This window comes from Trichosurus vulpecula, chromosome 3, assembly GCF_011100635.1.
Source record: "Trichosurus vulpecula isolate mTriVul1 chromosome 3, mTriVul1.pri, whole genome shotgun sequence".
NCBI classification, from domain to species: Eukaryota; Metazoa; Chordata; class Mammalia; order Diprotodontia; family Phalangeridae; genus Trichosurus; species Trichosurus vulpecula.
Window position 1 is genome coordinate 153,842,749 of NC_050575.1, and position 26,712 is coordinate 153,869,460.

General features: G+C 36.2%; 1 protein-coding gene across 1 annotated transcript in view; it reads left to right on the forward strand.

The window, feature by feature from the left end:
* The first annotated feature begins 673 nt into the window (after nt 1–673).
* The window catches only part of LPCAT2 (lysophosphatidylcholine acyltransferase 2), an 81,301-nt gene continuing 55,262 nt past the window's right edge, over nt 674–26,712 (forward strand). The window contains exons 1-8 of the mRNA XM_036752920.1: nt 674–853; nt 6,629–6,768; nt 8,539–8,756; nt 9,962–10,074; nt 13,504–13,564; nt 15,542–15,600; nt 16,475–16,509; nt 20,238–20,292. Of these exons, the coding sequence (XP_036608815.1) occupies nt 674–853; nt 6,629–6,768; nt 8,539–8,756; nt 9,962–10,074; nt 13,504–13,564; nt 15,542–15,600; nt 16,475–16,509; nt 20,238–20,292 (861 nt within the window). The remainder of the gene's footprint in view (nt 854–6,628; nt 6,769–8,538; nt 8,757–9,961; nt 10,075–13,503; nt 13,565–15,541; nt 15,601–16,474; nt 16,510–20,237; nt 20,293–26,712) is intronic.

The window sequence follows — 26,712 nt, forward strand, 5'->3', positions numbered from 1 at the left end:
ATCTGTGTTGGTAGAAATGAGATCACTGGAACCTTTAAAGTATCCCAGTAGAAGATCTTTGAATTTGAAGTAAGGTGATGTGGAAGTTCAAATTTTGGTTGTGTTACGATTGTGAAGAAGTCACTTCCCCTGTCTTGACCGTAAGAGGTTGCACTAAATGGGGCTTTCCAGCGCTTATGATCTGGTAACTACTGGATTGAGAAAATCGTATTTGAATTCTGAATCTGACACACGGGCTGTGTGAGCACGGACAAATCACATAGTCTGTTTCCTCTTCTGCAAAATGGGGATAAGGGCAGGTGCATTACCTATCTTACGGCTGACGTATTCTAAGGAACATGCTTTATCCGTGGATGTTTTGAGAGAAAATGTGTAATTATCTTTATCCTCCACAATCAACCTTCCGCAGCAGCAAAAGATGGATGCAGGCGCTCCAGGGGCGGGGACACTGAAAGAGGCGGGGCCAAGCAGTGGAAGGCTGAGGAGTGTTTGCAGGAAAGATCCGACTAAGTCTATGGGGGAAAGTGGAGTAAACGCTGGGTGGGGCGGGACGGGGCGGGGCAAGCTAAGGTAGGGAGGCGACCTGTCTGCTTGCGCAGTGGTCGCCTGGAGGATCGTTTGGGTCTCTGGTTACCGAAGCCCGGGAGAGAGGAAGAGTTCGCGCTGCCTCAGCATGAGCGGGTGCGCGGAGGCTGCCGCGGTGGCGGCGACCTTGCCGGGAGCCGGGGTCAGGGACGCGGGGGCACCCGGCTTGCGGCCGCCAATGGTGCCCCGCCAAGCATCCTTCTTCCCTCCGCCAGTGCCCAACCCGTTTGTTCAGGATACGCGGATTAGCGCAGGCGGCCGAGTCCTGGTGAGAGGGAGGGGCTGAAGAGGGCTCAGGAGGAGGAAGGAGAAGGAAAGGTGGAAACCAAGGGAGGAGGGCTTGGGCCTTGTGTGAGGCAGGTTCTAGGACTCGGGAAGGTCTATGATGTGATAAGGACTTAAATCTGAACAAGTGTATGTGGGGAGGGTGGGTGGAGGAGTCAATCTGTAACTATGAGAAAGGTGGGAAGAGCCTGAAGGGCGAGCCTGAAGGGCTTTTTTTTTTTTAAATACCGGGAAGGTGGTGTTGTCCCATGGGAAGATGGTCGAAGTTTTATGACAGGTCCTGTCTAGGGGATATGTGACAGGCAAGCTGTTGAAGGTGTTTAATGGTGAAATGGTGAGATTTTGCAGTAGGATTTGGGGTTATGAGTCTGTGACAAGAGAAGTCTTCAGTAGATGTGAACATAAGTCTATGAAAATTTGTATTTGTATTCCCAGGGCTTAACATGTGCTTGACACATAGTAGGCATTTAATAAATGTTTATTGACTGACTGAAAAGGAAGATGGATGCGGTAAATGAACGAGGACCTAAATTTGGAAAGTCCAGTTAGGCAAGACATTCGATACAATTTAGTGGGCTGTATTTAAAGGTGAATGGTGTTTGATTAGACACCCCCAACTCAGAAAATAATGGTATTTGTTTTCTTTACTATGCCATGGATGCATAGTTGTATATTTGATGAAAGTTTCCTTTTCTTTTTTAAACTGCAGCTTTTCACAGTTACACACCCTGGACTTCCTCTTTGATAAATTTGGCGATCTGAGGAAGAGATAGGCCTATGTAATCTATATTTGTAATGTTGGTTCTGCATCCACAAGTGACAGCAATTTCTTTTTGCTTCCCTTAAATAACACTTTGCTTTAGGTCATGCACAGTAGTTTAATTATTATATGTCAATACATATGGAGCATGAAAATCGGACTCTGCAATAAATGACTTTGCTTTGGTGAAAAATTCCAAGTGTTCAGCTATGTAGTTATTTCATATCATTTAGATGTGTTTTGGAGGGGATCACACATGGGTATATAGAGGGAGGATGAAGAAGACAATATGTTAACTTTAAAAAGTGAGATTTTGAAAGTTTTTCCTCTGATTTTGTAGCTGGTGAATGAAAAAAAGAACCCTTTTTACTTTCTACACTTAACAAGAACTATTTAAACGTACAGTGGTCACTATTTCAATTTTGTAATATTAATTCTTCAGGCATGTTAATGATATTTTCATTTGTTGTAAGAATTTTGTGATATTTGTCATTTATGTTGTATATGTGTCTATGTATGACATGAAGGCATAGTTTATAAGACTTTGAGGAATCAAGTCTCAGGAGGTTAAATGAAGGAGGGAGAATATTCCCAAAGACATGGAAAAAACTCTCAAGAGTTTAAAAGTACTTTTTGAAAAGGCGATCTAGAGAACATCAATAACTAACAATACATATACCTACTTTCCCATTTATATATGTATACATAATATATATGTGTGAATTTTTATGAGAATAAACTCCATATACATTGAGGCTATCCTTGTTGAGAGTACTGGAAAGGAAGAAAGACCATATTCCACAGTAGAACACATTTTTACCATTGTACAATTGACTGAAAGATAGAATAAAAAATCCCACTGTGGCTATTTTTTGAAAATAATTTAAAAAAAGCATCTAATTGGCCAGAATGCCTTAAAAGCTCTTCTTCAATAAGACATGCCAACATTTGTACAAGTATATTTAACAGAGATCACCTTGTTTGATGACCCTCTGGATCACTAATATCTTGCATAGCAGAAAACAGTGATGGATGTCTTGTCTTTCCCTTTATGTGTGGTATTCCTCCACCAGCATGTAAACTCCCTGAGAACAATTGTCTTGCTTGTTTGTGTCTATATCCTCAGCACTTAGCATTCATTGTCTGTCGATCAATTACCATTTATCCAGTGCCTACTATGTGCAAGGCACTGTGCTGTGTTAGGGATACAAAGTTTAAAAGATATTTCTTACTTTCAAGGAACCGATAGTCCTTGGGCAGCTACCAGTAAATGCTTAATAAATGCACTATTTATATTCTCTGGTGTTGTCCATTACCATCAAGGTAGAGATCCAGAACTGAGTACAAGTGAAAGAGGGATTCCTTATATATGAGGAGGTCTTCCAAATACTATTGTTTCTGTATGACGTTATGCTACCATCATCAAGCCTTGGGACACCACAGAACCTTCTTGACAGATCTATTATCACCCAAACCAGCTTAGCCTAACCATACAGAGAAGAAAAATTAGTGGATGGGAAATTCCATTGTTATGCTATGATATATGGTTACATGAGTAATCTCTAGCATTTATCCATCTGTATACATAGTTTGAATAGAGAGTGAAAATGAACGTTGACTTGGGCTCAGAATGGAACAAGAAGCTAACTTCTTTGCCTTTGGGAAATTGTAGTCGTCTTTTTTTAATGATCTTTTACTCCACTTTCTCCCTGAAACAAAGTCCCTTCTTTTTAATACCTATGGTTTTTTTTCCTAGTGATTAAATATGACTGTAAATCATGCACAATATTCTGGTCTCCAAAGAAATGGTATTCCTTGAGAGAGACAAAGGGAGAGGGAGAGAAAAAGAAAGAGGGAGAGAAAACCCTTAAAAGTGAAGAAAAATGCACAAGACAATACTTAATTAGGGATTAGTAGGCCCTGTGAATAAGCAATAAAGTCTGTGCTTATCCTCTGGCTACCTACATTGTAATGAAAAAAGACTGCATATAAAATAATGCTTGGAAGCAGGGAGGGGAGAGGAGACTAGAGGGAAGCAGCAGAAGTATCCTGGAGGCCTGGGCCTCAGCAGGAGACAGCAAAATTTCACCTATCAGAGCTGGGGAATTTAAGGGCCAATCTAGAGCTACAAGGTTCTAAATTACAGGCCGTTCAGTCCGACCCTCTCATTTTACCAATGAGTAAACTAAGGCCCAAGGAGTGTAAGTAATTTGTCCAGGGTCATACAGGTAGTAATCACCAGACGTGTGGATTTGAACTCAGGCCCTCTGATTCCAGAGCCAGTGCTCTTTTAATTGTACTCATATGAATAAAGGTAACTCAGAGGGCAACGAAGTGACCTGTCGTGGCCACAAGCAAACCATAATATATGGCAAACAAAAGAAACATTGTAAAGAATATCACTAAAAAAATATATTACTTAGGGGCAGCTAGGTGGAGCAGTGAATAGAGTACCAACCCTGGAGTCAGGAGGACCTGAGTTCAAATCCAGCCCCAGACACTTGACATACTTACTTAGCTATGTGACCTTGGGCAAGTCACTTAACCCCAATTGCCCTGCCTTCCTCCCTCCAAATATATATATTAGAAAAATGAGCTGGTCACATGCAAAAATAGGAAAAGAACATGAAGAATTCCTTCAGCTTGTTAGGTGGAGTTCTTGAGGTAAACTTAGTGGGAAACATGGACTTGAATTACAAAGATGGGGAAGGCATAGACTGGATGTTTTACCCCCTTGGAAGAAATCATAGGTCCATTAAGTATTAGAACATATGTGCTTAGTTCCCTCCCTGTCTTTCATGCCTAGACTATCACAATAGCCTAATGATTGGTCTCTCCCCACTCCAGTCCAACTTCCACTCAGCTAAAAAATTAATCTTCCTCAGATTCAGATCAAAGCGTGTTATTCCCTCATTCAATAAATTCCAAGGATACAAGGGTACACAAGGATACAAAGTTACCAGGATACAAAGTTGTACATCCATGTTTGTATTAAAGTGTCTAATATAGTAATTATATAGAAGAATGGCAACATGATAGAGTTGATAGAAAGCTTGTCTCAGCCAATATCTTACACTATATTCCATAAAAAATCCAAAATGGAAACAAGATCTGAAAATTAAATATCATGACATAAAATAATTAGAAGAGAAATATTATATACTTTTCATAGCCATGAGTAGAACATGACTACTTAACCAAACAAAGGATAGGAGCAATTATGGAAGATAAAATAGATGCTTTTGATGGCATGAAATTCAAAAGCTTTTGCAGAAACAAAATTAATGTATCTAGGATAAGATAGGGCAGCTAGGTGGTATAATAGATAGAGTGACAGGCCTGGAGTCCAGAAGACCTGAGCTCCAGAAAACCTGGCCTCAGACACTTACTAGTTGTATGACCCTGGGCAAGTCATGTAAGTCAGTTTCCTCATCTGTAAAATGAGCTGGAGAAGGAAATGAGAAACTACTCCAGTATCTTTGCCAGAAAGGCCCCTAATGGGGGTCACAAAGAGTCGGACAGGACTGAAGTGACCAAACAACAGTAACAACAACACAAAGGATAAGAAGGGAAGCGGTTGAATGGAAAAAAAAATTGTATCAAATTCCTCAGATAAGGCTTTAGTATACAAGATATATTGCACCTAATAAACATAAAAGATCAAAGCCATTCCTCAAGTGATAAGTGGTTAAAGGATACAAACAGACAGTTCTTGTGAGAATTGAAAATTATCCATATGCAAGAAAACTCCAAATTTTTAATAAGAGAAATACAAATTAAAATAAAACTAAGGTTACACGTTACATCTAGCAAAATGGCAAGAATGACCCCCAAAATGAGAATAGTCACTGTTGGTGGGGGTGTGTGGATAGACAGATACATTAATACATTGTTGGCAGAACTGTGACTTAGTATAACAATTCCGAAAGTAATTTGGAATTATGCAAATAAAATTCATAAAACAAACCCTTTGAACTAGAGATTGCAATGTTAAACACATTCCCCAAGGAGTTTGGTGACAAAGAGAAAGGCTCTGGTATTTAATATAATATTTAGACCAGCACATTTTATGACATCAAAGAACTGGAAACAAACCAGATTTCCATCATTTGGAGAATGGCTAAACAAATTGTGGAATGTAATAGCATATTAACATACTGTAAGCAATGACAAATTTAATGCATGCAGAAAAGCATGAAAGGACATTAAAAAAAAAGACTTATGAACCGATGCAAAATGTGGTAAGCAGAGCCAAAAAAACAAAACAAAACAGTATACATAATGACACAGCAATTTACATGGAAACATCAAGGACCTCAAAACAAAAAATGAATGGTGTAACATTACAAAGAAAAAGGTTGGCCTCCAAAGAAGACATATGAGAAGATATCTCCCCATGCTCCTTCGAGTTAGAGGGTCTACTAACATATAACTTTGCCTTTGATGTAATTTTAAAATGTATTTATTAATTTTGCTGATTTTTTCTTGTCTACTTTTTTTTCTTCCCCTCCCCCAAAATATTCTTTAACATAAGGAATGGCTCTTGGAGTGGGAGGAGGAGGGGAGAGGAAGAATATAAGAAGAAATATAGATCACATAAAAATAAAGTATATTAATAAAATCTGCTTTAAAAGAGTAAAAAAAAATGTTCTTGGGCTAAGAAAGACCTGGGTTCAAGTTGTACCTTTTTACGTGTATTGGCCTTGTGACTCTGAGCAAGTCAATTAACCTCACGATGTCACAGGCAATCTTATGACTATAGCTTGCAGAACAGATGCTGATCTTCATTAATAGAGTGAGTTTTCTCTTTGGAAGTTCCTTAGACTAATGAAATCACAGGTCTAGTCCAAAAAATACGTTACACAGAAATAATTTCAAATTATACCTTTTGTCTTTAAGGCAATAGCCATTGCACATTTCTGTTTTATAGCACAGTTTAATGAGCTTTGCTGTCAAAACAATTTCCATTTATCAATTTTTATGAACTTTAACTTTCAGATTCTCCTTTTGGGAAGTATTTTGCTTCCCATCCGTGCCGTATGTGTTGCATTGATTGTGATAATGGCTTGGCCATTTGCTGCAGTTGCAACAGTAGGCTTACCAGAGAAATTGACACATCCAGTCATAGGTTGGAGGAGGTAAGCAATACTTATGGCTAAATGTTAAGTGCTTGAGGAGTAAGAAAAACCTGCCCAAGCTCAGTTAGTATGCCCGTTTTATCTAAATGCCATACCTAAATGGATAGCTAAGTGGTATAGCGGATAGAGTGCTGAGTCTGGAATCTGCAAGGCCTCAGTTCAAAGCCAGCTTCAGATACTAACTAGCTGCATGATCCTAGGCAAGTCACTTAACCTCTGTCTGTCTCAGTTTCCTCAGTTTTAAAATGAGGATAATAATAGCACCTATCTCTCAGAGCTGTTGTGAAGATCGAATGAGATAATATTTGTAAAGTGCTTAGCACAGTGCCTGACACGTAGTAGGCAGTATATGAATGCTAGCCATCATCGTCATCATCATCATCATCTTTATCATTTTATTTTTGCAAAGAATTAATCTGGTCTTAATGCATTGTAACAATATGGGTCTTATTAAATACAATGCAGCTCTCTGTTTTTGTAGTAAATATCCCAATATTATATCAAGTTCTGCTATCTAAATTTTTGCTAAAACATAATAATGGTTCTAAAAAATACTGATTTAGTACATACAATGCTATTTTGATTACTACGAATGCTAACTTTCCTGTACCTTTTCTTAGTTTTTGAACTTGCCTTGGTTTATCCCCCAAAGCTACATTCTTTTCATTTTGCTTAGTACATGAGTTTTTGCCATGGCTTTACAGAGGTACATAGCTGTATTTCCAGAATGGCATGAGTACAGCTGGGGAGGAGGAGAAAATTATGGCTTACATTTTTCCCCAACCCTATGATTTGTGGTAGACATCCCTTTCAGCCAGTAAATTCTGAGGGCCTACAGTAGATATCAGGTGTGACAGAAAAGTAATCACTCTGATTGTTTAAAAATTCAACATGCCAGAACTAATCCACACACACAAGTGGCATATGTTTCAAAGTAATAGTGTCACTGATAAAAAATTTTAAGCTTTTAAATACTGATTCTATGATTTTGGGAAGTCCTCCTTTGGTGATGCATTCAGAATCAATGGCATATTCTTTTGAATAACCTCAGTGATTCTGGTGAATTTTTCTTCACCAGAGGGTAGACTTGATTTTTGGAAACTCCCATAAAATTTTTAAAGTCATGTCTGATAAGTAAGATGGGTATTAAGGGTTTTTGATTTGTTGGTTTATCTATCTGTGAGAAATGAGGTATGTCTCTAAAGTTGTTTATAGGACTGATTTAAAACAAAACAAAAACAAGGATATCATAACTTGTATTTAGAACAATAAATGAGTATTGTCCTTAAAGTAGACACTTTGGGAGATAACAGTACTCAACACTACTCAAACCATCTTAAAAGCCCTATTTGGAAATAACTTTCAGAGGCATTTTAGAAGAGAGTCTTGGAAGAAATCTTCTCTTGTTACTCTTTAGTCACACCTTGTATATTTTTGCTAGTTTTAGACAGTTGCTTAGCGCACCAAGAGATTAAATGACTTATCCAAGATCAGTGAGGCCAGTTCTTTGGCCATTATGCCAAACTGCTTCTTGGTATACTCTCTAAGGCATCCCTCTAAGGCTATTAAGTTGCAGAGAAGGTGCTGATCAACATTAGTAAAACGGAGTTCCACAAATTCCCAGTGAAATTACAGGTCCAATACTGATTCCTATTTTTGATATGTTGTAATGCTTCGAATTTCTTAATATGCTTGAGAATGAAAGTCATCTTGCTACTGCCTTCAACTAGTCAAACTAATTATATTCTCTTTACATTTATTTTTTAAAAGGACATTTACTCAGCCAGCCCTGAAGTTCCTAGGTCGAGCTATGTTCTTTTTAATGGGATTCATGGTTAGAGTGAAAGGAAAAATAGCAAGTCCAGAAGAAGCACCGATTTTTATTGTAGCTCCTCACTCAACCTTCTTTGATGGAATTGCTTGTGTTGTTGCTGGATTACCCTCTATTGTGTCCAGAACTGAGAATGCAAATGTCCCACTGATTGGCAGTAAGTATTTGTAGGTAACATAAGTGACTTGTGCTTTTGTGCTCACATTTAAAAATTAAAAAGGAATATATAATTTGCTGACTAACTTTTTAATTAAAAAAGATTATTTGGGGAACAGCACATTTTTGAAAATGATATTTACCTGTTGTATCTATCATACTGTACATCATTTAAATCTGATCCAGTATACTATTCTACTTTTTTGTAATTAGAATTCTTGATGTAGCAGGTAGAATTAAATAATTTTCAAAACAAGCCCAAATTGAAAGCCTTATGATATTGACATAGTAAATACAGTCTCCAGTGAATTTCTCTTCAAGATATGAAGAGAATGAGACACAGAGATCAGTGATCCGACTGATCTTTCCTAAGTGCTCATACTTTCTTCATTATTGCCTACTAAAGCCTCCATGAAGGGCCAATATTTATTTTTTTTAATGATAACATACACCAGTAAATGTTTCCTGCCATAAAATATAATAATAAAGTCAGTGAAATGTTTTTCCCACAAGGAGCTGTGTTCTCTCCCTAAGGCACCTGTAACTGAGTAACTGCTCTCTGTTTTTAATCTCATATGTTACTGCTTAGATTGCTCTGGAGGAGTGATGTTGGTACTTTCTGCTTTGTCATATGAATAATAAAGATACTTTTTTTCTTTGTGATATGGTAGATGAGGAAGCTGGCCTGGGGCCAGATAGATTTAAGTTCCGGTCTATATTCTGAGGTATCCTGGCTGTGTGACTAAGAGCAAGTCACTTAACCTAAAAATTGCTGAGAAGGCACTGATCTGATTGGTAGAAGAGATTCTTATAAAATATCTAATGAAATCTTTTGTGTAAATCCACATTTTCACTTATAAAATCTTCATAGTGCACCTTAGTATTGAATTTGAATTAAGCATTGAGAAAAAGTCACTGTGTGTGGTTATAAAAAACGTATTAGCTACTTTTAACGGTTTTTTGCCTTCTTCCTCCCAAGCCAGTTAATGCAATATAATTTTATGCTTACATAACAACTTTGCTCTTGGAAATGGGACCTAAATTCCTTGAATTGGAAGGCTTCTTTGCCACCCCACCCCCCAGAAAGGAAAACATTAACTTCCTTTTGATAGGCTGATATAAACAATGCTTATGTATTTTGTTGTTGCTTAGCTTAATACCTTTTAACCTAGAACATTATCTGTGGTTTTTCACTTGTTTCAAAAGGAGTATTACGAGCTATTCAGCCCGTGCTGGTGTCCCGTGTAGACCCTGATTCTCGGAAGACCACGATAAGTGAAATAAGAAAGAGAGCCACTTCAAGAGGTGAATGGCCACAGGTAAAAATATATTTACTTCTCTTCAGAATCTGCCTTTTATGAGTTTGTAGATTTATTAATTTATGTATTAGTTTGCATTTGAGAATACTTAATGTACTTACTAGATTTTGAATGTTTCATTGATTTTTTAAAAACATTGCTGTCACTTTCTACTGAATCTTCCCCTATCAAAAAGCAAACAAGAAAATAGAATCCTCCTTTGTAAAAAAAAAAAAAAGTTTAGTAAAACAAAAGAACATATCAGTTATATCTGAAAACATTTGCCTTATTCTTACCTCTAGACTGCTGCCTCCTTTATCATCATTCTTTTTTTTTTTGGAGGGGGTAGGCAGGGCATTTGGGGTTAAGTGACTTGCCCAAAGTCACACAGCTAGTAAGTGTGTCAAGTGTCTGAGGCTGGATTTGGACTCAGGTCCTCCTGACTCCAAGGCCGGTGCTCTACTCACTGTGCCGCCTAGCCGCCCCCTCTATCATCATTGTTATGAAGTCATAATTGGTCACTGTATTGATTAGAGTTCAGAAGTCTTTCAATGTTGTTTTTACATCATATAGTCATTGATGTAGTCAGTGCTTTTGAACTGAAATGGAAATTAATTCCTTCAGGTTGCATATTGACCTAGAAAACCGTAATTAACAACTCTGTTGTGTTGCATTTTTATTATTTTTTATTACATTTTAATCTTGTTTGGGCAGCCCTCAAGAGTTTGTGGCTGCTGGTAGCCAGCTGCCTCAGTTTCACACTTCTGATGTAAGTTGTCATGGTTCTGCTTACTTTACTCTCCATCAGTTCATACAAGTCTTTCAGTTCTTCATATTCATCATTCTTTTTGGCATAAAAACATTATACTACCTTAATATACCCCAATTTGTTCAGCCAGTCCCCAATAGATGGACATCTATCTATTGTTTCCAGTTCTTTGCTGCTACAGAAATTGTTGATATCAGTATTTTATATATATGGCACCTTATCATCTGTCTTTGATCTCTTTGGAGTATATGCTTGGTGGTTATACCTCTGGGCTAATGTAGGTATGTGTATACTTAAAGCACTTTTAAAATCATAATTTTAAATTGTTTTGTAAAGTGGATTGATCAGTATAAAGCTCTAGCAGCAGTGCATTGGTGTACCTATCTTCCCACAGCCCCTTTAGCATTTACCATTTTCACCCTTTTTGTCATCTGCTGATCTGATGGCAGCTAGGTGGTGCGGTGAATAGAGTACTTGGCTTGGAGTTTAGAAAACCTGAGTTCAAATCCAGCCTCCGATAATTATGAGCTGTGTGATACTGGGCAAGTAGCTTAACCCTGTTTGCCTCAGTTTCCTCATCTGTAAAATGAGCTAGAGAGGGAAATGGCAGTATCTTTGCCAAGAAAATCCCAAATAGGTTCACAAAGAGTCAGACATGACTGAAATGACTGAACAACAACAACAGATCTGATGGGTGTGAGGTGAAACCTCAGATTTATTTTAATTTTCTTTTTAGTGATTTGAAACTTTCTTTCATATTTTATTAGCTTGCATTTATTCTTTTAACCATTGCCAGTTAATATCCTTTAACCATTTATCCATTAGGGACTATCCTTTATTCTTATATATTTGTATATTATTCCCTGTATGCATGGATATCAGAACTTTACCTGATGCATTTGTTGCAAAGATTTTTTCTAGTTAAATATTTTTCTCTCATTCTAGCTACATTGATTTTATTTGTGCAAGAGCTTTTCAATTTAATGCTTTCTAGATTTTTAAATAATATTCTCTACATTCTCAGCAGACCAAGTAGATGACAAATGCTTTATAGTAATTACTAGATTAGACATTTCTTGATAGCAGAGACTACATTTTTTTTCTTTCTTTTATATGCATCTAATGTTTTGTACGTCGTATTAGAGAATTAATAGTATAACCTCTTCCTTCGATACATCTAGGAATTGAATTAAGAATATTTTTAAAGACCAATATTCTTTGATTACATTTTTATTCTAAACTAAAAAAAAATTATCCTCTAAAAATACCATTCTGGATCTAATTTCCATGAAAGAGACTTTGGTTCTGAGCTAGGTACTTTTTGGTTGTTCAGTATGTAATGGTTAAATTGATAAGTATGGATCAAATGTGTGTGTTCTTAAACATAGATAGATATATTAGTAAATCAAACGTATCCTTAAATATATTTGTTTTTTTTAATCATTCATTTATTAGGCCCTTCTTGTTTTTGGAAGTTGGTTTTTGGAATGAAAGAAAACTATTGCCCAGGACCAGTTGTGCTGACTTCACTGAGTTCTAGGCCACACCTTTATTCAGTATCTGTTTGTTGTTGGAATTGAATTTGTAGAATCTTAATCCTAACTTAAATCCAGTCTCTGACACTTAACTAGCTATGTGGCCCTGGGCAAGTCACTTAACCCTGTTCACCCCAGTTTCCTCATCTGTCAAATGAGCTGGAGGAGGAAATGGCAAACCACTCCATTATCTTTGCCAAGAAAACCCCAGATGGGTTCAGGAAGACTTGGGCATGACTGAAACAACCAAACACCAGCAATGACAGTCAAATGGAATCATGGTTTAATATCACATCAGCATTGTCAGGAACCACTTTTTAATGAGAGGATGATAGTTGTAGTTATTTATCATTCTCATTTTGCAAATGGCTTATGAGGCCTCTATGTGGTATAGCAGAAAGAATGCTGGACTTTGAGTCAGGAAGAATTGAGTTCAAGCTCCCCCTCAGCTGCTTACTAACTGCATAGTTCTGGGCAAGTCACTTAACCTCTCTTTGCCTCAGTTTCCTCCTCTGTCAAATGGAGGTGATAATAGCACCTACCTCTCCAGGATAATTCTGAGTATCAAATGAGATAATATATCTAAAGTGCTTTGCAAACCTTAAAACACAATACAAGCATTAGTTATTATTATTATAAAAATAGTATTCCACATGTCGTCTTGCTCAGTAAAACATTTTATTAGCATTTTAACAATTAATTTTGAGGTATATGTGATAAAAGATTAGTACTGTTTCTGAAAGGGAAAACTGAAGTGAAGGACTAAGAAATTATTTGACCAAAATATTATGAAGATTGAAAGAAAACTTGAGCACACTCTAATATTCATTTCAGTACAAGTCTCATTGGATCCCATTGTCTCAGTGTTTCAAGTTAGCTCGAGTCATCATTATTAACTATAACAACCATTTTTGAGGGCCAAGTATGTGCAAGACTGATAAACCTTGTGGTGGTAGTCATGTTGAAGATTCTACCCTCATTACTATATTTTAGAAGGAACTGAAAGAAAAATCAGTGACTTCTATCCAATCTCATGTGTTATCATCTACTTTTTTAGAGTATTTAAAAATGGTAGTAATACGTTAAAATAAAATGCCAATCTGTTAATGAGACTGAAATAATAAATATATTCCTTGCTCTCTCAAGTTGCTAGTCTTCCCAGAAGGCACCTGCACTAATCGTTCCTGTCTGATCACTTTTAAGCCAGGTGAGTTAATTTTAATAGTTTGTTTTGACAAATAGGTACAAAATTGGTTGAATGGGGCATAGATTTTCAAGCTATCATGGTCCGAAGGGATCATTTGACCCTCATTTCAAGGATGAGGAAACTGAAGCTCCGTAACTCAACATTATGTAAGTAGGTAGTAAGTGACAGAGTTAGGTGCTCTAATTAAAAAATCTAGAGTGCTTTTTTGCTATACCATGCTGCCATTTCAAGTGAATTGATGATAATCCATGAAATTGTGAAGACTAATAACTTTGAAAGCCTTTGCAATTCTGATCAATGCAATGACCAACCAGGATTCCAGAAGAGACATGATGAAGCAGGCTCCCCACCTCAGGACAGAAAAATGATGGACTCATAATGCAGAGGGAAATATATTCTGAAGGGGCTTGTCCAATTAGGGGGAATTAATTTTGCTTGATGTAATGGTAATATAAATGGGAAGATCATTCCCATCCATTAATAGGCCCCTGTGACCTGCTTAAGTCCCACGGAAGCCTAAGTCACATGAGTTTGAATCACATGAGCCTGTGGTAGGAGGAGCTTGCTGAACTGGTGGCACCAGAAAGATTGGAGCAGGAAGGGTTGGAGCAGAGCTGAGAGGAAGTTAGAGCTGGGAGAGAGATGGTGGGAATTGCAGCTTGGAGGGAGAGGAGGCAGTCAGAGAACAGAGTGATTTTGCTTGAGGGTGTTTGTTTGTGGGAACGCCCTAACAGAGGGAAGTCTTGGGGATGGCAGTGCCCTCTGCATTGCTAATGTGTATAGATTTCTTGGTTGCTATAGATGGATTTGGCTTTCTGGTGTCTGAATAAATGTTTTGGTTCTATCTTCCATGTGGAGAGTCTGTTATGTTTTGTGATTCAGAACTATACTGGCGGCGTATTTGTAGCTGCCTCTGTGACTATCCCATTGGTGCTACACTTGACTGTACATGTTTTCAATAGGGGTTTTGGTTTTTCCTTTCTTGGTGCAATTAGAAGGGCAGGGAGAGGAGAGGAATAAGAGGATTTTTGTTGATTGAAGAAAGAATTTCATTTTTAAAAAAACTTTATGAAATAGCTATTGGGTGTTTATCTGAATATTTATATACAGAAAAAAATTTCAGGCTTTGTAAAGGCACAAAATTTATTGCATTATTTCTTTGTGTCTAAGAACTCAAGTCCTATGTTACTGTTCATCTTTCCCATTGGATAGAACCAGAATCTGGGCTTGTAAATTGATCAAGCAGGCATCAACAGGTTGTTTCCCTAGAGTTTTTGCCCTCTAAATAAATTCCTAAACTTGAAGCACATGAAAAAAAATCCAACAAATTGACATTTCCCCAGGTTCTCTGAAATCTTTCTAAATATTCACTTGTTTTTATAAGACTATATTGTTGTCCAGTTATGTCCAACTCTGTAATCCCATGGACCATGGCATGCCCATACTGTCTGTCGGGTTTTCTTGGCCAAGATACTGAAGTGATTTGCCATTTCCTTCTCCAGTGAATTGAGGCAAACAGAGGTTAATTAACTTGCCCAGGGTCACACAGCTAAGTCAGAGGCTAGATTTGAACTTAGGTCTTCAAAACTCAGCCTAGTATATCCACTGAGTCATCTAGCTGCCTTATAAAACCATAACATTCATCAAAATCTCTGATATTTATCCTGTCTATGGGGCCCAGCACTGAGATTTCATCTACAGAAAGGATTTCCTAAGAATGTGAATAAGCCACTGGCCTATTACTGAGTCTGAGAGAGATAAACGGAGAGATGAGATTAAATGATTTTTCTGTGACGATCACACATTTACAATGTGTCAGAGGCAGACCTTGAAGCTGGGGCTTTTTGTCTCTGAGTCTGACCTTTGTCTGGTATATCACATTGCTTCTCTACTGTTTAAATAGTGTATCCTTTTCTTTGTTTTAATGGTTTTAATTGATATAAAAGACAAATTTGCAAAATTTCTTTGTGTTTCTAGGAGCCTTCATTCCAGGAGTTCCAGTACAGCCAATACTTCTGAGATATCCAAATAAGTTGGTAAGCAGTGTAATTACTAATGGAAGATGTTTCAAACATTTTAAACATTCAGAGTACATTTTTGTGATCCTCCCTAACATTTGTGTGGTTATTTGCCATAAATGGTACCAGTGTGTCTACTCATGTTTTTCAACACTAAAGTTTTTAGAAGGGAAAATATATTTCCCTTGAGTGATAGGCTCACATTTGAATTTGGAAATGGGGTGTTGGGAAGTATGTAGGGGAATATTGTTGGCTCTGAGGATTAATTTTGTTGTTGTTTTTTGTTTTTAAATCAGAGGTGTTTGTACATTTCTGTGCCTTTAAGGGGCAAGATGTACCTAATCCTCATTACTGAGGTCAGGAGGCCTCTGGTGGCTTTTACTTAACTTAAAAAAAAGCAAAAAGAAACCACTTCCAGTTCAGAAGCCAGCTTTTATTTCTCCTCTAGTCCCTTGAAAAAAAGGGGGCATTAATTAAATTCCATAAAATTTTGTAAGATGTGCATCTGATCATAAGTTTGAATTTATTATATTTTCACATTCTTTTACTCTGGATTCCTCCTCAGTATTTTCTTTCAATGTTATTTTTTTTGAGATTTGTTTCTAATTTAATTTTTAATTTCAACATGAAGTTGTCTAATAACCTCTAAAATTGCCTATTTGCTCCCTTCAAATAAAAGCCAAACACTTCTGAACATAAATACCAAAAATATTTTAGTATAATTTATTTCCATATAGAAATGAATGATAACCCTTATGAAAATCACCAGCTTGTTAATGCATTTGTAAATTTGAATATTCTTAAACAATACAATAAAAAATTTAGTTCCAAATAATTTTGTCTCTCCCACCTTGATCCCCTACTAACATTCCAGGTATTCTTTTTGTTTTAGGATACTGTGACCTGGACATGGCAGGGGTATACGTTGTAAGTTGTGTATTTTACTATTAATATGTTTAGATTGAGATATATCAATCATTAGTGAAGGGAAAACAGGTCTTTTATTTCAGGAAGCTGTTCTTGTCATTTCTTGTAAAGATTTTATGTCAGAAGCTTGAGATCTTCTAACTGATAAGTAGCATTGCACATCAGATAAACCCTTGTGTTCTCATATGACACATACAGATTTTGCATAGTATCATGATGATCTTTAAAGATTTTTGTCATTTCTGAAGAAATAACCTGCTCATTCAGTTTGCAGCTTGTTTAGTTTTACATGAAAACATTTTGGTTTCAGACTTTTCCATTGCTTGAGGCTTAATCAGATTTGCTGCGATCAGATAATGCTTGAGTTTTGAATTCAGTCTGTTAGAAGCAGGCTAGTCAGTGACAACTTGCTTCCAAATTTATTGGCCCAGAAAAATAACAATATTATCAGTACTTGATGTAGTGAATCTGCATTTGTGTTGGATATCTGAAGATGCCAAATTTCAGTTTTGTTCCCAAATTAACATTGTTTAAAAAATGTTAAACATCACCAGTTCTTTAAGAAGTATGTGAGAAATGCTGAAATTGTTTTCACTCTTATTAAATTGATTATGAAATAGCAATTTAAAACATTCTATCAGTGTTCTCTTTCTCGCAAAGAATTCTTATGTTTAATTCACTGTTATTGAGTTCTGAGCCAGTTTGATGCTTGGTGACAGGAAGCTACTGCAGGAACATCTCTATTTCAGATGTTTCTAAATCGTACATGCTCAGTATGTCCTATTTTGTTTCCTGTGTGAGCATGTGTTTAGCTCAAATAATTTTGTCTACATGATGAGAGAATGGATTAGTGACTTCATAGTTTAGAAATAGTTGAGGAAAACATCATTTATATTTCCTTCAGTAATAAGGTATTCATGAGTACTGTAATACAGTTCAATAGTGCCGAACATTTCACCATCCCTTCAGTCATAACTTCTATTTGTTATGATATTCATTTTTCCATTTTCTTATATATCCCACTAAAATCAGTAAAGGGTCGTTAGGTGGCGCAGTAGGTAGAGCTTGGGGCCTGGATTCCAGAAGACGAGTTCCAATATAACCTCAGACACTTATTAGTTGTGTGTCCCTGGGCAAGTCACTTAACCCTGTTTGCCTCAGTGTCCTCATCTGTCAAATGAGCTGGAGAAGGAAATGATAAACACTCTAGGATCTTTGCCAAGAAAACCTCAGATGGGGTCACAAAGAGTCAGACACAACTGAAACAACGGAACAACAATAAAATCAGTAAGTTATAGGGTGCCCAAATGGTACCCATAGATGTATGGTAATCATATTTTTCAAACAGAAAATTTGGATGTGTGTTCTGATACAAATACAATCCCTTTACATGACCTAGTTAAAAGCACATATTTTTTCTCTTGAAATTAAGACTGTTGAAGAAAATATGGACTCTCTGGAAAAAGCATTGTGTTGTAGTAGATAAAGATCTGGCCTTACAGTGAGGAAGACCTGTGTTCAAATCTTACCCCCAGACACATACTGTCTTTGTGATCTTGGCAAATCATTTAGTCATTCCTCCTCTCAGTACCCCAGTTAACTCTCTGAGAATAACAGTTGCTATTCTGCTTTATTATAGGAGGTTTCTCTACCAGGAATTCCCTATACTAATGATACTAAAAACAGCATCACTCTTCCAAAAAAGAAATCACATCATAGAGTAGCATAAATGTTTATTATGACATTTCTGCTTATATTTCAATTGTGTTGGGCTTTAATAATTATAACATATTTCTGCTCATTTCATTCATGTTCTAATTTAGCAAGGGGACAAGTGCAAAAAACATGGAAGAATAAATCAAAGAAAACTGACCTTAAAAGCTGAATCTTTGGCTGAATCTATCTTACCTTTGACTTCTCTGGAAGAAATATTCAGTTACCTATTCTACATCTTTTAATATAGAGTCATTTGAATATTTGCCAAATATTACAGAAAAAGAGAATTTTAAAAAGAGGAGGTAAAATCATGCCAGAAATGTTCAGAAAACTAGAGCGGGTGGTAGTATACTTCGTGAAAATAGTTATTATTTCTCGAGACTCTCTTTTTGGACTATTGACAATAACAAGCAATTTCAAGGTGGTGAATTCTCGAAGCAGCATGTTCCAATACAAGTATAAATGTTAACTTCAAAATCTGATTAGAATAATTTTTGTATTCTCTATGCCACTGCTTTATTTCATTAAGAAGCAAGAATTAAGTATATTTCCTTGCTAGAAGTGAAAGGATCTTTTCAGTTTTAGCTGGAAATTATGAGAAAGGATGGTTAAATGAACAATTTGTAATGAGGTAGAGGGATAGGGACCAGGCTTGTGATTTCATCAGCACTGAGAATACCCAGAAAAGCAAATACTCTTTCCAGTACAAGTTGATATTTGCACCTTCTCTGCAACTTATGGTCTTAGAGAATTGCCTCAGATTGAGAGATTAATGATTTGCCCAAGGCCACACAGGCAATTATGGCAGAGGCGGCACTTGAACACATATCTTCCTAGCTCCATGTTTTTAGCTTCCTATTCATTACACCACACTGTCTTTCATATATTTAGATATGGAAGTGGTAAACCTCTTATTTCTTAGTTTTCTTTTTTTGATTTCTGCCTAAAAAAATCCTTGATTACTCAGAGTAATATTTTTCTCTCTGAGTAATTTTTGAGCTTCAAAAAAATGTCCACTTTCTAAAAATATTAACCTATTCTTTTTTGTTTCAAATAAGCATCTATCATACTACATTGCATTCCATAACTGAACCATATGTATGCATATACACATACATATGTACTCATTCATGCACACACATATATGCATATACGCTGCGTCTCCCTGTCTCACCCAGTCTAGAAGTGTCCCCTCATGGGCTGATTTCGTTATTGATGAGCTCAGCAGTTTGGTCTTGTACCATTTCTGACCTGAGTCAGTTCATTCCTCTTTAGGCAGCATGGAGGACTCCTGGTCCTTGAGGCTCTGCATACCAGTGCTGGACTTAGTGTGGACATCTAGTTGGCTTAGCCCACTGCAGCTCAGAACTCTCAAGGTCAAGCATGGATCATATATTTTTAAAAAAGACTTATAGATGAATGCTTTTGTGAAAAGTTAAAAAAAGAATGAAAAATATCATCTTTAAGGAGTTAAGAAATCTGCCAGAAATCTCCCATTTCAGAACCAGTCTTTGAAAGATTTTAACCAGTTTTAATGAAAGTCTTAATTTTGTTTTAAAATAAATCTTAGAACTTCTCAGAATGCTGTCTGATGGCTGTCTGATATGATAAGGACATTCTCCTGTACTTTAAAGGAGAAGGAAAATGTTTCCTAATGTCTACTAGAAAAAATTAGAAGCTTAGGATCATGTTTGAGATTCTTGCTGTCTAATAGACCTTAGAGTGAAGTCTTAAATAGGTCTTTATTGGAAAGATTTCAAGTTTGATATTTAGTCTACTGAGCTGTCAGACTCACAAATATTTCACAGTTTTAACTTTTGCATAGCAACAATGATAAATTCTGAAGCTTGTAACACATTATTATGGAGCATTATCAGTAGAAAAGGGACATCTTTAAAAGTAAAATTTTGTGTTGTCTGATGCTATGGAAATGAAAACAATATTGCATAGCATTAAATAATTTCTGTGTTCTTGTATAAAGATGACATTGTCTCTTCTCTTCTTTCCTCCAGCATTCAGCTTTGCATGCTTACTTTCTGCCAGCTCTTCACAAAAGTAGAAGTTGAGGTAAGAATTTAGCTGTGAAATTTTGGGTGAGGTTTATTGGTTTTGTCCTTAAATTTCCAAATCTGAGGCTTTTAACCACGTGTGTGTGTGGTGGGGGGCGGGGGGGCAGGGTGTCATAGACTGCTTTGGCAGTCTGAAGAGCCCTTCTCAGAATAATGTTTAAAATGCATTATATAAAACACATAGAATTACAAAGGAAACTATGTTGAAATACAATTATCAACATTAAAAAAAAAGTTCACAGATGTCCTGAAGTTAAGAACCCATCTTAAGAACCCCTGTTCTAAGACCACGGAATTGGATTTAATAACTTCAAACTGGTCTGAAAGTACAATAGGCCCTGTGGTTTTGAAAGTGGTTCCACATTTGGAAGGCTCTGCATTTAGACACAGGCAATCAGTTCCAGTCCCAGGACTCCTGTTAGGAAACACATTCTAAGTAATAGTAACGTCATTCAGCAACATTCAGGAAACTCAGCTGTGCATTTGCATACTCAAGTCACGCACATAAATTAGGGCTACAAATTTATAATATTTTGGAATTTAGTTTATGAGGGAATTGTTTTGCTTTGATTTTGTTAACTTTGTTTTTGTTCTTTAGCTTTCCAGCAGTAATTCATTATTAATACAAACTGTTTAGGATTGAGCAAATTTTGGTTAAAATGGATTTTCAATTCTAAGAGCCAAGGTTGCATTTAATTTAAGCTAAATGTTTTGGGGTCTGTTTTGTTTTGTGTCTTGCTCAGAAAAGATACTATTCTTTACTTAATTACATTGCACCTATTATTCTGAGTTTTTGTAAGCATTGATATTACTTTTTAAAATTTTTTTAGTTATTCTAGATTCTTTTTTAAAAACTAAAACAAACAAAAAAAATGCTACAGAATTGTGGGGTTGTCTATACCACAAAGGCAAACCAGAACTTTCTCTGATCCTGTCAACATAAACCTAAACAAGGAACACTCCAGTAAACAGATGGAGGAACAGAGACGTAGAACCATACTTTACCCGGACATATGTGGCAGTGGTCAACTTGGGATTGCAACAGAAGCATGCAAATTCCTCTTTTTTCTTATTCTAACCACTCTTGCCACATTTCCTCTGTGTCACACAGCTATGTTGTTTTCTTCTTCATCTTTTTTTGCATAACAATATTTTCATTCTCTAGCCATTCTTGGACTTGGTTAGTCAATTTTTTTTGGAGGAAAGTCTTTCCCTTACCCTTTAACTTCAGAAACAGAATTTAGTTTTCCACCAATGTGACCTGAGTACAATATAATTTAATGCATTAGAATTGTTCTGTAAGCAGATACCTTAAGCAAGATCTTTGGAATTTGAAGGCCTTAGTGTGTGTATTTTAGATTAATGATATTTAGGATTTAGATGTATTTTGATTTTATGAAATTCCCTTTCATCCAAGGGGCTCCAGTTATTTTATTGACTTGTGGATGTTCTTATTTCCCCATTGCATTTGAATTGTAGTCGAAAAGATGTGCATTAAATACTTATTCAACCTGGCTGCTAGCCGCATGGTATCTGTTTGCAGAGTCTGTTGTAGTCCGTGACCTTGGCTCTGAGGCAGCTTGGCTTCTCTACCCAGACTAAGGGATTCCAGCTTAGGTTACTACACAAATGCTTTGCCCCTGCTTGTCTTCATTACTTAAGTTTGTTTCTTTTTATATATTAATTGATTGTATTGTTTAGTATCTTTCAGATATTGTTATTAGATGTTGCTAGCAAAAAGTAGTTGAATTATCAGTCTGCTAGTATGTCCACATTAACAGTAAAATCTGAGTACTTCATTAAGTTCTCTCTTCATTGCTGATCATTAGTATGGATCATCAAAAATCTCAATTGCCCATTGCTCTGGAACCTATTACTGATGATTAATATTTACCCCTAGAATTTTGGGGATGATTCTTTATTCTATTTTTATTCTTTTCCCCCACTAGTTGTTTATGTGACTTCATCTGCAGGGTGATGATTTTTTCAGCCACAATTTTTGAAAGATCTGTTGGTTATGATCTACATCAGTAATGGGTGTCCCTGGACTGATGCCATAATAGATACTTGTAATATTGAAATATTGATACTTTTTCTCTCCATCTGATGTTACAATAAGTTTTTTAAAATGTGATTCTGGAGGGATGGAGAGAATTTGGAACTCAAAATTAAAAAAAGAATTATTTTTTTAAATTAAAAAAAGAAAAAAAATATGATCCTGAAAAATTTTTCTGCATGCATCCTCTCACATTTACTATGCCTTAAAAACCCAGGATTAAGTATGATAATAATATCTAGCATTTATATGTAGTATTTTGAACTTAGTAAAGCACTTTACCTTCATTGACTCATCTGATCTTTACAACAACCCTGTGGGGGTTGTTATATCCATTTTATAAAGAAGGAAACTGTCTTAGGGAGGTTGTGACTTGTTCAATAACATACAGTTGAAGGCAACATTTGTACCTATAGCTTTCTGATTCTAGATCTAGCCCTCCTTCTACAGTGCCATATTGCCACTCAGGTATATGGTGGATAGAAAATTATTTTCTGATTTTATGGTAATACTGATGTTATATTTTTAAAAATATATTTCTATTTCATTAAATATTTCCCAATTAAATTTATAATTTTTAACATTAATTTTAAAAAATTGAGTTTCAAATTCTCTCCCTCCTTCCCACTCTTCTCCCACCCCTTAAGGCAAGCAGCATGATGTGAGTTATACATGTGAAGTCATGCAAAATATTTTTTCCATATTAGCTGTGTTGAAAAAGAAAATACACCAAAAAACCCCAAGAGAATTAAAAAAAAATTAAATATGCTTCAGTCTCCAGAGTTTATCAATTCTCTCTCTGGACGTGAATAGCATTTTTCGTCATGGGTCCTTTGGAATTGTCTTGGATCATGGTCTTAATCAGAGTAGCTAAGTCTCAGTTGATTCTCCTTACAATAATTGCTGTTACTGTATACAGTGTTCTTCTGGTTTTGTTCACTTCACTTTGCACCAGTTCATATAAGTCTTCCCAGGTTTTTCTGAAACCATCCCTCTTGTCATTTCTTATAGTATTCCACCACAGTCATATACCATGACTTGTTCAGCCATTCCTCAATTGATGGACATTCCCTCAATTTCAATTTCTTTGCCACTGCAAAAAGGGCTTCTATAAATTTTTTTGTACAAATATGCCCTTTTCCCTTTTCTTTGATCTATTTGGGATACAGCCCCAGTAGTGGTTTGCTAGGTCAAAAGGTATGCACAGTTCTATAGCTCTTTGGGTAGAGGTTCAAATTGTTCTTCAGAATGGTTAGACCAGTTTACAAGTCCACCAAAAATGTGTATTAGTGCCCCAATTTTATCACTTCCCCTCAAGCATTTGTCGTTTTCCTTTTCTGTCATGTTAGTCAATTTGATAGGCATGAAGTGGTTTCTCAGATTTGTTTTAAGTTGCATTTCTCTATTCAGCAGTGATTTAGAGGAATTTTTTTTTCATGTGATTGTTGGTAGCTTTGATTCCATTTCCTGAAAACTGGCTATTCATATCTTTTGACCATTTACGAATAGGGGAATAGCTGTTATTTTTATAAATTTGTCTCAGTTCCCTATATATTTGAGAAATGAGGCCTTTATCAGAGAAACATGATGTAAAATTTTTTACCCAGTTTCCCAAAAAACCAAAAACAAACTTTCCTTCCAATTTTGGCTATATTAGTTTTGCTTGTGACTGATAGTATATTTTCAGTTTAATATTGAGCTTATACTATATGCCTATCACCGTGTGGGGCAGCTGGATGGCTCAGTGGACAGAGCGCTGGACCTGGAATAAGAAAAATATGAGTTCAAATCCAGCTTCAGACACTGAGTAGCTGTGTGACCCTGAGCAAGTCACTTAACCTCTGTTCACCTTAATCCACTGGAGAAGGAAATGACAAACCACTCCAGTATCTTTTCCAAGAAAATCCATTGGACAGTATGGTCCACAGGGTCACAAAGAGTTAGACACAACTGAATGACTGAACAACAGCAATCACTCTGCAAAGTGGTATAAGGAATAAGAAAGAATTATATGACCTAATCCCTGCTCTCATGGATTTTACTCTCTTCAGTTTTTTTTCCCATTTTTTAGTCAACAGAGCTGAAATTCATTTTTTGTGGTTGTCATTTGCATTAACCACATTCTTTATGTGGTTGTGCTTGCCGTGGACCTTTGTGACTTTTAGTAAACCACTTCCTCTCTCAGTCAGTCAGATAGTCAATAAACATATATTAACTACCTAGTATGGGCCAGGCACTGTGGTAAGCACCAAGGATACAAAGAAAAAAAAAAGACAGTCCTTGCCCCCAAGGAGTTCACAGTCTAGTAGGGAAAACAGCTTGAAAACAAGTTATATGCAAGCTAATTTGGAAAAATCAACAGGTGGAAGGTGCTAGAAGTAAGAGGTAATCAGGAAAGGCTTCCTATGCAAGGTTTTATTATCTTTTAAAATGGAGGAATTAGACTAGATTATCTCTAAGTTCTCTTCCAGTGTTTATGAACCTGTACTTCAGGTTAATGGTTCTCAAACATTTTTGCAAATTGCAGAGTATTCTTTAGTGTGAGGAATCATGGTGCTCTGAATGTTTAAATTGGCTGCCCTACAGGAGATGGGAGAGACTCACATATATGTGATTTCCTTTCAATAAGAGGAACTGTTTTTCTTGGGTTCTTTATGAGTTTAACATCTGACGTGTTGGGGTTAGTGAATACAAGTTGTGTGTATATTTTGATGACTATACTTAACAGATTTTGTACTTTGATAAGCAAAATTTTTATTAAACAATAATTTCATAATGTTATAAATTTTCTTTTATCTCTAATAACATGCAAAATTTCTTGACAACTTACATCAATGATTTAAGTTTACACAAAGTTAATAGTTAATTGATAGTTAATGGTTAATAGGAGAACATCCCAAATATCTAATACATGAAGGACTTTTTAGTTGATTACTGCAGAGGAGAGGATCTATATTGAATTAGAGTATATATCATTGTGTGTAGTTCACTAGTTTCTCTCCTGAGCTCCAGTACCACATCACCAGCTGTCTATTGGACATTTTAAAACTGGATGTCCAGGAGAAATTTCAGACTCAACGTGTCTAAAACAGACCTTATCTTTCTCTCCCCTTCATTTCACTGAAACCCTCTATGTCTGTTGAGGGTACTACCATTCTTCTGGTCTCCCAGGCTCATAACCTCAGCATTCTCCTTATTCGTCTTTCTTCTTCATACCATGTGTACAATTGGTTGCCAATTTTGCCATTTCTACCTGTACAATATCTTTCACTACAACTCTTTTCAACTCACATTGCCACTGCCTTAGTTGAGGGACACACCACCTCTTTCCTGGATTATTGCAATAGTCTCCTCATTGGTCTTTCTACTTTAAGTCTCTTCCCCTTACTTCAGTCTATTCTACATAGGTTAATAATTTACATGTTACTTTCCTACTCAGGCAACTTGAGTGGCTTTCTGTTGCCTCTAGAATCAAATAGGAACTCCTTTGGCTTTTAGAGCCCTTCACAACTTGGCTCTAAGTTTTTGGCCTCATTATATATTTTCCCCTTCTCTGTACTCTATGGTCCAGCCAAACGTTCTTTTTTCTGTTTTTCACGTACAACACTCTTATCTCTCATCTCCTTGCCTTTGTCCATTGGCTGTGTCCCATGTTTTGAAGGCACTTCCTTTTCACATCTGTCTCAAAGAATCCCTGACTTCCTTCAAGATGCCACTCAAGCCTATCCAATGTCTTTATACACATATATATAAATATGCATGTGCATATATGCACGTGTATACCCATATGTATATTTATATATACAAACCCATTTCTTGTCTCCTCCAATCTAATATCACCTCTCTGAGTAGAAATGATTTCATTTCAACTTTTTATCCCAATGCCTGTATAGCACAGTGTCTAGAACATAGCAAATTCCAAATAAATGTTTGTTGATTGATTGAATGCTTATTATTTTACTCATGAAAAAAAAATTCAGTCATACCTCCCCCACCCCAGTGACTTAATATAGGACTGGTTGTCTACTTTCTTGTAATGCATTATAATGCAAATTCATTCAAGGCACATAGTATTTACAGACCATTTTAATTCTAGCATGTTATGGGTATTAAAAATGATTTGTGTGCATGTATATCCACACATATACTTCTAAAGCAATCACCTTACAAAGGTTATAGTGTGTATTTAAAATTGTGGGTGGTATTCTAAGACATTTTGGGCAGGACATTTCACCACCCAGAGAAATATTAGAACATTTTGTTATTCAAGGTAGGAGTTTTCTTTCAACCAAACTCAAGAATTTATGATTTAGGAAAGGACAGTATTTAATACTGTTTTATTCAGTTGGTTCAAAAATATTA